This window comes from Pongo abelii, chromosome 1 (assembly GCF_028885655.2).
Source record: "Pongo abelii isolate AG06213 chromosome 1, NHGRI_mPonAbe1-v2.0_pri, whole genome shotgun sequence".
Taxonomy (NCBI): domain Eukaryota; kingdom Metazoa; phylum Chordata; class Mammalia; order Primates; family Hominidae; genus Pongo; species Pongo abelii.
In genome coordinates, this window is record NC_071985.2 from 96,585,497 (window position 1) to 96,597,417 (window position 11,921).

The following is an 11,921-nucleotide window of genomic DNA, read 5'->3' on the forward strand; positions in this document are numbered from 1 at the left end:
ATCCAGTGATAAATGGACACTTTTAAAATTTTGTGCCATACCTTGACAGGTGGAGCCTAATAAATAGGAAAGTTTGAGGAAAACACCAGGGAGAAGGAGCCATATCCAGGACTTCCGTCCTATTTTTTAAATACCTATATTCTTAACTCTTTTTCTATTGGTTTAATTTAACAGTTTAGGCCGGGCGCGGTGGCTCATGCCTGTAATCCTAGCACTTAGGGAGGCCAAGGCGGGTGGATCACCTGAGGTCAGCAGTTCAAGACCAGCCTGGCCAACATGGTGAAACCCCGTCTCTACGGGGTTTAGCCAGGCGTGGTGGCGGGCACCTGTAATCCCAGCTACTCTGGAGGCTGAGGCAGGAGAATCGCATGAACCTGGGAGGGGGAAGTTACAGTGAGCCGAGATCCACTCCACCCTGGGTGACAGAACAAGACTCCGTCTTAAATAAATAAATAAATAAATAAATAAATAAACGGGAGACATGGTTTGGTCAGTGAAAAGAAATAGGGAAGACTCAAGGAGATAATGAGAGGTGAGAGAATGGACAAAAGGAGATGGAACAGTTTAGCTTGAGAAGGGACAAGCATGGACACGGAAGGTGATGGGGATAAGTGAAAGATGCTTTTTTTTTTTTTTTTTAGACGCAGTTTTGCTCTTGTGGCCTTGGCTGTAGTGCGATGGCGCCATCTCGGCTCACCACAACCTCCGCCTCCCGCGTTCAAGCGATTCTCCTGCCTCAGCCTCCCGAGTAGCTGGGATTACAGGCATGCGGCACCACGCCCGGCTAAATTTTGTATTTTTAGTAGAGACGGGATTTCACCATGTTGGCCAAGCTGGTATTGAACTCCCGACCTCACGTGATCCGCCCGCCTTGGTCTCCCAAAGTGCTGAGATTACAGGCGTGAGACACCGCGTCGGGCCTTTAATTTTTTATAGGCAGCCAGAATGGGCTCGAGAGAGACTCCCTTGAATAATTTTTTCTTTGCCGGTGGCGGTGGCTCACGCCTGTAATCCCAGCACTTTGGGAGGCTGAGGCGGGCGGATCACGTGAGGTCGGGATTTCGAGACCAGCCTGGCCAACATGGTGAAACCCCGTCTCTACTAAAAATACAAAAAAAAAAATTTAGCTGGGCGTCGTGGCAGGCGCCTGTAATCCCAGCTACTTGGGAAGCTGAGGCTGGAGAATCGCTTGAACCCAAGAGGAGGAGGTTGCAATGACCGGAGATTGGGCCATTGCACTTCAGCCTGGGTGACGAGCAAAACTTTGTCTCAAAAAATAAAATAAAAATAAAAATAAAGGCTGGGCGCAGTGGCTCACGCCTGTAATCCCAGGCCTTTGGGAGGCAGAGGCGAGTGGATCACCTGAGGTCGGGAGTTCGAGACCAGCCTGACCAACATGGAGAAACCTCGTCTCTACTAAAAATACAAAATTAGCAGGGGGTAGTGCGGTTGCCTGTAATTTCAGCTACTCGCGAGGCTGAGGCAAGAGAATCGCTTAAACCAGGGAGGCAGAAGCTGCGGTTATCCCAGATCACACCATTGCACTCCAGCCTACGCAACAAGAGCAAAACTCCACCTCAAAATAAATAATAAAAATTAAAAAAAATAAAAATAGGTCGGGCGCGGTGGCTCACGCCTGTAAACCCAGCACTTTGGGAGGCCAAGGCAGGCGAATCACGAGGTCAGATCAAGACCATCCTGGCTAAGACGGTGAAACCCCGTCTCTACCTAAAATACAAAAAAATTAGCCAGGTGGTGGCGGGCGCCTGTAGTCCCAGCTACTCAGGAGACTGAGGCAGGAGAATGGCGTGAACCCGGGAGGCGGAGCTTGCAGTGAACCGAGATCGCGCCACTGCACCCCAGCCTGGGCCGACAGACCAAGACTCCATCTCAAAAAAAAATAAATAAAATAGGGCCGTCGCGGTGGCTCACGACTGTAATCCCAGCACTTTGGGAGGCCGAGGCGGGCGGATCAGAAGGTCAAGAGATTGAGACCATCTGGCCAACATGGTGAAACCCCATCTCTACTAAAAATACAAAAATCAGCTGGGCGTGGTGTCGGGCACCTGTAATCCCGGCTACTCCGGAGGCTGAGGCACAAGAATCGCTTGAATTCGGGAGGCGGAGGTTGCAGTGAGCCGAGATTGCGCCACTGCACTCCAGCCTGGCGACAGAGCAAGACTTTGTCTCAAAAAAGTTAATTAATTAATTAAAAAAGAAATAAATAAAAATTTTTTTGAGACAGGATCTTACTCTATCACCGAGGCTGGAGTGCAGTGGCATAATCATGGCTCACTATAGCCTTGGACCTTGGGCTCAAGTGATCTGCCCACTTCTGCCCCCCAAGTAGCTGGGGCTGGGACTACAGCCCACACCACCATGTACGGCTAATTTTTTTTTTTTTTTTTTTTTTTTTGTCGAAGCAGTCTCACTATGTTGCCCAGGCTGGTCTTGAACTCCTGGGCTCAAGGGATCCTCTCACGTTGACCTCCCAAAGTGCCAGGATTACAAGTGTGAGCCACTGCACCGGGTCTTAGATAATATTTTCTTTCTTTCGTTTTTCGTATTTTTTTCCACCCCCAGCACACATATAGCAAGAATAATTTTTTTCTAAAGGCAGAGATAAACTTGTTTCTTTCTTTCTTTTTTTTTTTTTTTTTTTTTTTTTGAGACGGAGTCTGGCTCTGTCGCCCAGGCTGGAGTGCAGTGGCGCAATCTCGGCTCACTGCAAGCTCTGCCTCCCGGGTTCACGCCATTCTCCTGCCTCAGCCTCCCAAGTAGCTAGGACTACAGGCGCCCGCCACCACGCCGGGCTAATTATTATTATTTTTTTTTTTTGTATTTTTTGTAGAGATGAGGTTTCACCGTGTTAGCCAGGATGGTCTCGATCTCCTGACCTCGTGATCCGCCCGCCTCGGCTTACCAAAGTGTTGGGATTACAGGCGTGAGCCACCGCGCCCGGCAAACTTGTTTCTTTATAGCCGTGCTGTTCATATTTCAGCTTCCTGGTTACCAAGGCTATACATTCATGGCCTATTGAGTGAGATTTCAGGAGTACTGCACCTTAAGTGGGCCATATTAAAAGATCCACGTGAAGAATGACATTTTTAGTTCAAATCTCTGTTTTCCTAAGCTATTTGGTCAGAGAAATCACACATGGGGCCCCATAAGAGAGATCGTTCCAACTGAAGCCCCGGGATGTGTCTAGGTAGGCTGTGTGTGTTGGGTGGTGGGGCCGATTCTGTATAACTAATTTACGTTTTCACCCTGTTCCACCAGGGGGCAGACTGACTCAACAAATAACCTACTTCTGCGCATCCCGCTTTTTTCAAAGTGATTGGGACCCACAGAACTAAGGGCTTGGACAACTAACACTAAAATTCTAGGACTGCCTTTTACCCAGCCCCAGAATCCGATGATAACTCATCTTCTAGCTTCGTTGAATAGCATCTCCAAAACTCAGCCCCATTTTTTTTTTTCAATTTCTAGTGCTCTCCCTACCTTCACCCTTATTCCCAAAACTCTTGGTTCTCTTCCCCTAATCCCTCTAAAATTTCTCTTCCCCTGGTTGTCGTGGTTAAACCTCTACTTCCCTTCACCCCAGCCTCTCTGGCCTCAGAATGGAAGAGTAAGGTCGTAAGAGGGGAGTTACAGTTACCGAAAGGCTATGGAAAATAGCGAGAGAGACAGGCCGGCCTAAGCTAGGAAGGGAAAACCTAGAGAATAGAGGCCGGGCTGGCCGCCTTGGCCTGCCCAAAAGGGTGGGCGGGCAGGGGGTGGAGCCCGGAGGGGTGCCGCCTCTCCTCTTTCCCGGAGCCTGGGCGGAGAGGGAGGAAAACTTCTTCCTGGCCTGGGCTCCGTGCCGCTCTGTTTGCCAACCGTCCAGTCCCGCCTACCAGTGCCGGGCGCTCCCCACCCCTCCCCCGGCTCCCCCGGTGTCCGCCATGGCCAAAGCCTACGACCACCTCTTCAAGTTGCTGCTGATCGGGGACTCGGGGGTGGGCAAGACTTGTCTGATCATTCGCTTTGCAGAGGACAACTTCAACAACACTTACATCTCCACCATCGGTGAGCCCGCTGGCCATGTCCCAGACCCCGACTCTCCTGTGACCTCCTTCTCAGGCTCCCGGATTACTAGTGACCCCACTTTTCAGTCCCCTTAGAGTAAGGCTCCTAAATTCTAGTCCCTCAACCCCTGGCTCTGACCCTTCCCCCATGCATGTCTCTGTATAGTAACCAAACCTCTCACCTCTCTGAGGCCTTCAGGTAACTCTTCAACTGCTGCCAGCCCTCATTTTCTTGGTACCATCACCTTAGTCTCCCCAAATCCACAAGAACTCTTCTCTATTTTTCTCTGTGCCCCTATTCCCCTACCGCCACCACCTAGAACTCTCTCGATCCACTCTCCTTGTTTCCTGTATCCCTGTCCGCCACATCTTTTTCTCCCGATCCGATCCGCTAGCCTCTTTCTGTCTTGCTGAGCTTCAAACTCTCCCACTGCGTCCCCACCACACCATCTACTTCCCAGGTTCCCTGCCCCAGTCTCCCTGCACCTCAGCTGAACAGGGGTTTGGGAAGGGTGGAACAAGGTGGCTGGGTGTGCTGGAGGGTGGCCCAAGGACTGTGATCACGAATATGCAGCCAGCTTGGTGAGGAACGTGGAAATGAGGGGACTTTTGGGGTCTCTGAGTCAGCCTGGTGACTCATCCTCCTCCCAGGGGCCCCCAGCAGGCTTGGGGGAGGTGCCCAAGTTTCTACTAAGAAGAACATTGTCTCCCCTCCTCCCTTCTCTTCTTTCTTCATCTCCTCTGGCTTGGGAAATAGACAGGAAGAGTCTCACGACAGTTCTGGTTACAAAGGAAAAGGAAAAATGCCCCTCTTTCCTGATTGTCTCAAAAGTAATCCTGCTTAGCCTCAGACTTTCCTAGTGCCAAGTTTGGCCCACTAGTTAATTCACATAGACTAGCTTCAGCTACTTTTTTCCTTACTCTCTACTAGGAGGGTGGGTGGAATACCAAGAGTAGAGGGCTCTAAGAAAACAGAGAAGAGGAATGTGAAAGTAATATCTGTGGGGGAGACAGAGACTGAATTCAGAGAGTTGTCAGCTGGTATAACTGAATGGACCCAAGAGGCGGCCTAAGGATTTTAAGCCTCCATGCAGAATTTTCATCACCTTTTCCCTCCCAAAATCCATAAAATGTACGTAAAAATAGTATTCTTGCTATACAAATACAGCTTTGGGAAAATTCTCCTAGCTTGGCATTTCCAACAAGATTGCTCCCCAAGTGCCTCCCCTGCGGAATTTCTGGTGCCGACACTGCTCCGTTCCTATCCCTCCCATTACACAGTTTTACATGTGTGCATGCATGTCTCAACTTCAGTGCATACCTTCCACCCCTAGGAATTGATTTCAAGATCCGCACTGTGGATATAGAGGGGAAGAAGATCAAACTACAAGTCTGGTAAGTCAGTCCTGTGGGACACCTCGCCAGACTTCCCCATTTACCTCCTACACGTTTTTCCTTCTATTTTGTTTCATTTCTCTCCCTTTCCCCATTGCTCCTTGTAGCACTTCTAATCTATTTCTCTGGATGCACTCAGCTGTCCTTCCATCTCTCTTCCTGCTCTCCCAACTAGTTCCAACTCTTTTGTAACTCTTGCCTCCTCTGGCGCGGAGCATCCTCTTAATTTGACAACAAACAACTGTTCAGTCATAACATGGAAACAGGCTGTGAGCAGTTAAATGGCAAAGGCAGAATTAAGACTTGACTCTAAATCTAGTGTTTTCTCCAAAATATGGTGAGCCCAGAGAGCCAAATATAGACCCTGAAGGTGTTTAAGTGGTATGAAGCTTAGTGGAGGCATTATGCTATGACATATAAGAGTAGACTGGTGTGCAAATCTGGTTCTTTTACTTATTTCCTGCCTGACCTTCATTAATTATTCAGCCTATCCAAATCTGTTTCCTTTTTTTTTTTTTTGAGACAGAGTTTTGCTCTTGTCGCCCAGGCTGGAGTGCAATGGCACAATCTAGGCTCACTGCAACCTCCGCCTCCTGGGTTCAAGTGATTCTCCCACCTCAGCCTCCCAAGTAGCTGGGATTACAGGCGCCCGTCACCACGCCGGGCTAATTTTTGTATTTTTAGTAGAGACGAGGTTTCACCACGCTGGCCAGGCTGGTCTCGAACTCCTGACTTCAGGTGATCCACCCGCCTCAGCTTCCCAAAGTCTTGGGATTATAGACGCAAGCCACGGCACCTGGCGTGTTTCCTCATTTGTAAAATAGAGACAATAATACATGTCTTATAAGGAAAGAGTAAGGATTAGGTAAAATGGTACATACACAGTGCTTGACACATAGCAAGCATTTGATGAATAAGCAAAGACATCTTGTTTCTTGGGCCACTATCATCTCTGGAAATCAGCTCAACCGTCTTTAATCCTGTTCCCCTTTACTGTTTCCTTATTCTGTTGCCCCACCATGTTACAAAAGCTAAATTCTTGTGAGAGAGGAAGAATTATTCCATTGGAGAATTATTTCCTCTATTCCATCCCATGAAACCTTCTCCTTCTTTAGGGACACGGCTGGCCAAGAGCGGTTCAAGACAATAACTACTGCCTACTACCGTGGAGCCATGGTATGAAGTGTGGGTCTGAACAAAGGATGAAGGATGAGGCCACACAATATATTATGAATACAAAGGGTCAGGGGTTGGGGGAGGTAAAAATGGGAGGGGTGCAGTGTGGGTTGCAGAGGGCCCAACATGGCCTAGTGTTCAGACCCATGGATGCGGGGTCACTTACAGGGCAGTGGGAAGCCTCAATGGGAATATGGTCCAAGGTGAATTTTGTCATCTCCCAGGGCATTATCCTAGTATACGACATCACGGATGAGAAATCTTTCGAGAATATTCAGAACTGGATGAAAAGCATCAAGGAGGTGAGGACCCTCCAAAAGAGATGGGGGAACTGGTTAGAACCTGGAGAATGAAGGAGTCCATCAGGATAGGCAGGACCTAACTTTTTTTTTTTTTTGAGATGAAGTTTTGCTCTTGTTGCCCGGGCTGGAGTGCAATGGCACAATCTTGGCCCACTGCAACCTCTGCCTCCCAGGTTCAAACGATTCTCCTGCCTCAGCCTCCCAAGTAGCTGGGATTACAGGCATGCACCACCATGCTCGGCTAATTTTGTATTTTTAGTAGAGACGGGGTTTCTCCATGTTGGTCAGGCTGATCTTGAACTCCTGCATCAGGTGATTCACCCGCCTTGGCCTCCCAAAGTGCTGGGATTACAGGCGTGAGCCACCGCGCCCGGCTGGCAGGACCTAACTTTTACTTGTCTTTTGCCCCCAGAATGCCTCAGCTGGGGTGGAGCGCCTCTTGCTAGGGAACAAATGTGACATGGAGGCCAAGAGGAAGGTGCAGAAGGAGCAGGCCGATAAGGTGAGGGCCAGGCTGAGCAATGTTCTAGAACTGGGCTGGGAGGGCCAAGATAGGTTGCATTGCGGAGGACTTGGCTGCCGTCCTTAATTCAATTCTCTTCTTCCCACTTCACCCCTTATAGTTGGCTCGAGAGCATGGAATCCGATTTTTCGAAACTAGTGCTAAATCCAGTATGAACGTGGATGAGGTGAGATTCACACCCCCATCCCCGACCAAGAAAGGAAGTATTAGAAGGTAGATTCTCCTCCCTCCAAACTGACTCTGTTCCCCACTTTAGGCTTTTAGTTCCCTGGCCCGGGACATCTTGCTCAAGTCAGGAGGCCGGAGATCAGTAAGTTGGTTTTGCTGGACTAGGTACAACTCTGGGGGGTGTGTGTGTGTGTGTGTGTTGGTGTTGATAAAAACGGGGAGCAATGCTAAGATTTCTCATGAGGGTGGATTTACTTTAAACAGTTTATACCCTCCTACCCTAACCATCCATTCACACCATGACCCCTGTGCCCTTCTCCCTCTAGGGAAATGGCAACAAGCCTCCCAGTACTGACCTGAAAACTTGCGACAAGAAGAACACCAATAAGTGCTCCCTGGGCTGAGGACCCTTTCTTGCCTCCCCACCCTGGAAGCTGAACCTGAGGGAGACAACGGCAGAGGGAGTGAGCAGGGGAGAAATAGCAGAGGGGCTTGGAGGGACACATAGGTAGATGGTAAAGAGAATGAGGAGAAAAAGGAGAAAAGGGAAAAGCAGAAAGGAAAAGAAGGAAGAGAGAGGAAGGGAAAAGGGAGAGGAATGAATTGAGGAAGTGAAAGAAGGCAAGGAGGTAGGAAGAGAGGGAGGAGGAAAGGAAGGAGAGATGCCTCAGGCTTCAGACCTTACCTGGGTTTTCAGGGCAAACATAAATGTAAATACACTGATTTATTCTGTTACTAGATCAGGTTTTAGGGTCCTGCAAAGGGCTAGCTCGGCACCACACTAGCGAATTTGCTCCTGTTCTGTCACTTGTCCTGGTCTTTCTTGGTATTAAAGGCCACCATTTGCACAAATGTTCCTGTTTTGGGTAACTTGGATTATTGTCAGAATTGTTCTTCACTCAAATCCAATTATTGTGTCTTCAAAGTGATTGATTTACCTGAATCAGGCTGGGTTTCTGTGGAACCAGGACTAATACTACTGCTGTCTCTTCCCTAGCTGTTCAGTTGGTAAGGAAAATAGCAAAGAGCAGGAGGTAGAGTGATCTGAAGGTCTGGATATCCTCTTTCCGCCATGGGGTCCGGATGCCCTTGTGGGCAGAGCCTTGTCCTGAGCACAGGAAATTCCAAGCAAGAAGGACTCTAACAGTCCTAGCCTCAGGGAAATAACTGCACCTAGTGTTTTATCCAGTGATTTGTGCAAGCGTCTTTGATTCTGCCAGCAATCCATTTAGGTATTTGATAGGCATTAATATCTGCTTTTATTAGTGAGGAAAATGACAAGTTCATTTATTCATAGATGTATATTGAGCAATTTAAATATATATTGAGCATCTACTAAGTGCCAGGCACAATGGTCAGTTATTTTATTTATTTATTCATTTATTTTTAGAGACAGAGTCTTGCTCTGTCTCCCAGGCTGGAGTGCAATAGTGCGATCTCAGCTCACTGCAACCTCTGCCTCCTGCCTCAGCCTCTCAACTAGCTGGGATTACAGGTATAAGCCACCATGCCTGGCCACAATAGTCAGTTCATATAGCCCTTGGGTGGTACTTACAAGCAGAGGGACAAGGACTTTTTTTTTTTTTAAGACCGAGTCTGACTCTGTCGCCCAGGCTGGAGTGCAGTGGCATGATCCCAGCTCACTGCAACCTCTGCCTCCCGGGTTCAAGTGATTCTCCTGCCTCAGCCTCCCGAGTAGCTGGGATTACAGGCACGTGCCACCACACCTGGCTAATTTTTGTGTTTTTAGTAGAGACAGGGTTTTGTCATGTTGGCCAGGCTGGTCTTGAACGCCTGGGCTCGAGTGATCAGTCTGCCTCGGTCTCCCAAAGTGCTGGGGTTACAGGTGTGAGCCACTGTGCCCAGCCTGGGACAAGCAAATTTTAACAAAAACAGTTCTTTGGCTGGGCGTGGTGGATCCCAACAGGAGTTCAAGACCAGCCTGGCCAGCATAGTGAAACCCTGTCTCTACTAAAAATATTTTTAAAAAAATTAGCCAGGAGTGGCGGAGGGTGCCTGTAGTCCCAGCTACTTGGGAGGCTGAGGCAGGAGACTCGCTTGAACCTGGGAGGCGGAGGTTGCAGTGAGTCGAGATCACGCCACTGCACTCCAGCCTGGGCAACACAGCCAGACTCTGTCTCAAAAAAACAAAAACAAAAACAGCTCTTTACTGAATAACAAAGATGGCAAAACTACTGGAAATGCAAAAGAAAATTCAGTCTTGGGCCGAGCACGTTGTCTCATGCCTGTAGTCCCAGCACTTTGGGAGGCCAAGGTGGGTGGATCACTTCAGGTTGGGAGTTCGAGACCAGCCTGGCCAACATGGCGAAACCCCGTCTCTACTAAAAATACAAAAAAAATTAGCTGGGCGTGGTGGCGGGTGCCTGTAATCCCAGCTACTCGGGAGGCTGAGGCAGGAGATTCGCTTGAATCTAGGAGGCAGAGGTTGCTGTGAGCAGAGTTCGAGCCATTACCATCCAGCCTGGAGACAGAGCGAAACTCCAACTCAAAAAAAAAAAAAAGAAAATTCAGGCTTGATGCACAGCATCCTTAAGTATATATATATTGTATTATATATTATATATTACAATGTATAATTATATATTATATATAATTATATATAATATATTAAATATATAATATATGAAGAAATATATAAAGATATAAACATGTTTGTTTATGTTATATGTTGATAAACATATAATTATATATAAACATATAATTATATATGTAATTATATATTTAATATATACTTATATATAAACATATAATTATATATTATATATACTTATATATAAACATAATTATATGTTATATATACTTATATATAACATATAATTATATATTATATATACTCATATATAAACATATATAATTATATATTATATATACTCGTATATAAACATATAATTATATATTATATATACTCGTATATAAACATATATAATTATATATTATATATACTCGTATATAAACATATATAATTATATATTATATATACTCGTATATAAACATATATAATTATATATTATATATACTCGTATATAAACATATATAATTATATATATATACTCGTATATAAACATATATAATTATATATTATATATACTCGTATATAAACATATATAATTATATATTATATATACTCGTATATAAACATATATAATTATATATTATATATACTCGTATATAAACATATATAATTATATATTATATATACTCGTATATAAACATATATAATTATATATTATATATACTCGTATATAAACATAATTATATATTATATATACTCGTATATAAAATATATAATTATATATTATATATACTCGTACATAAACATATATAATTATATATTATATATACTTGTACATAAAATATATAATTATATATTATATATGCTTATATATAATATATAATTATATATTATATATACTTATATATAATATATAATTATATATTATATATACTTATATATAAACATAATTATATATTATATATACGTATATATAAACATATATACGTATATATAAACATATATAATTATATATTATATATACGTATATATAAACATATAATTATATATTATATATACTGATACATAAACATAATTATATATTATATATACTCATACATAAACATATATAGTTATATATTATATATACTCATACATAAACATATATAGTTATATATTATATATACTCATACATAAACATATATAGTTATATATTATATATACTCATACATAAACATATATAATTATATATTATATATACTCATACATAAACATATATAATTATATATTATATATACTCATACATAAACATATATAATTATATATTATATATACTCATACATAAACATATATAATTATATATTATATATACTCTTAAACATATATAATATATATACTCATATATAAACATATATAATTATATATTATATATACTCATATATAAACATATATAATTATATATTATATATACTCATATATAAACATATATAATTATATATTATATATACTCATATATAAACATAATTATATATTATACTTATATATATTATATATTTTAGATATAATATATTAAATATACATTTTATATATAATGTATTAAATATATTATATATTTTATATATAATGTATTAAATATATTATATATTTTATATATAATGTATTAAATATATTATATATTTTATATATAATGTATTAAATATATATTTTATATATATGATATAATATGTATAATATATAATTATATATTATAATTTATGTTTAATATATAATATATAATA

The 11,921-nt window shown here is 43.0% G+C and overlaps 1 protein-coding gene across 1 annotated transcript; it reads left to right on the forward strand.

The window, feature by feature from the left end:
* The first annotated feature begins 3,284 nt into the window (after nucleotides 1-3,284).
* RAB13 (RAB13, member RAS oncogene family) lies at nucleotides 3,285-8,483 on the forward strand. Its single transcript, XM_002810118.5, has 8 exons — nucleotides 3,285-4,068; nucleotides 5,402-5,462; nucleotides 6,578-6,638; nucleotides 6,863-6,940; nucleotides 7,353-7,442; nucleotides 7,564-7,629; nucleotides 7,720-7,773; nucleotides 7,958-8,483. Exons 1-8 carry the CDS (start codon nucleotides 3,945-3,947, stop codon nucleotides 8,033-8,035), a joined length of 612 nt encoding a protein of 203 aa, XP_002810164.1. The 5' UTR covers nucleotides 3,285-3,944; the 3' UTR covers nucleotides 8,036-8,483.
* The last annotated feature ends 3,438 nt before the right edge of the window (nucleotides 8,484-11,921 follow it).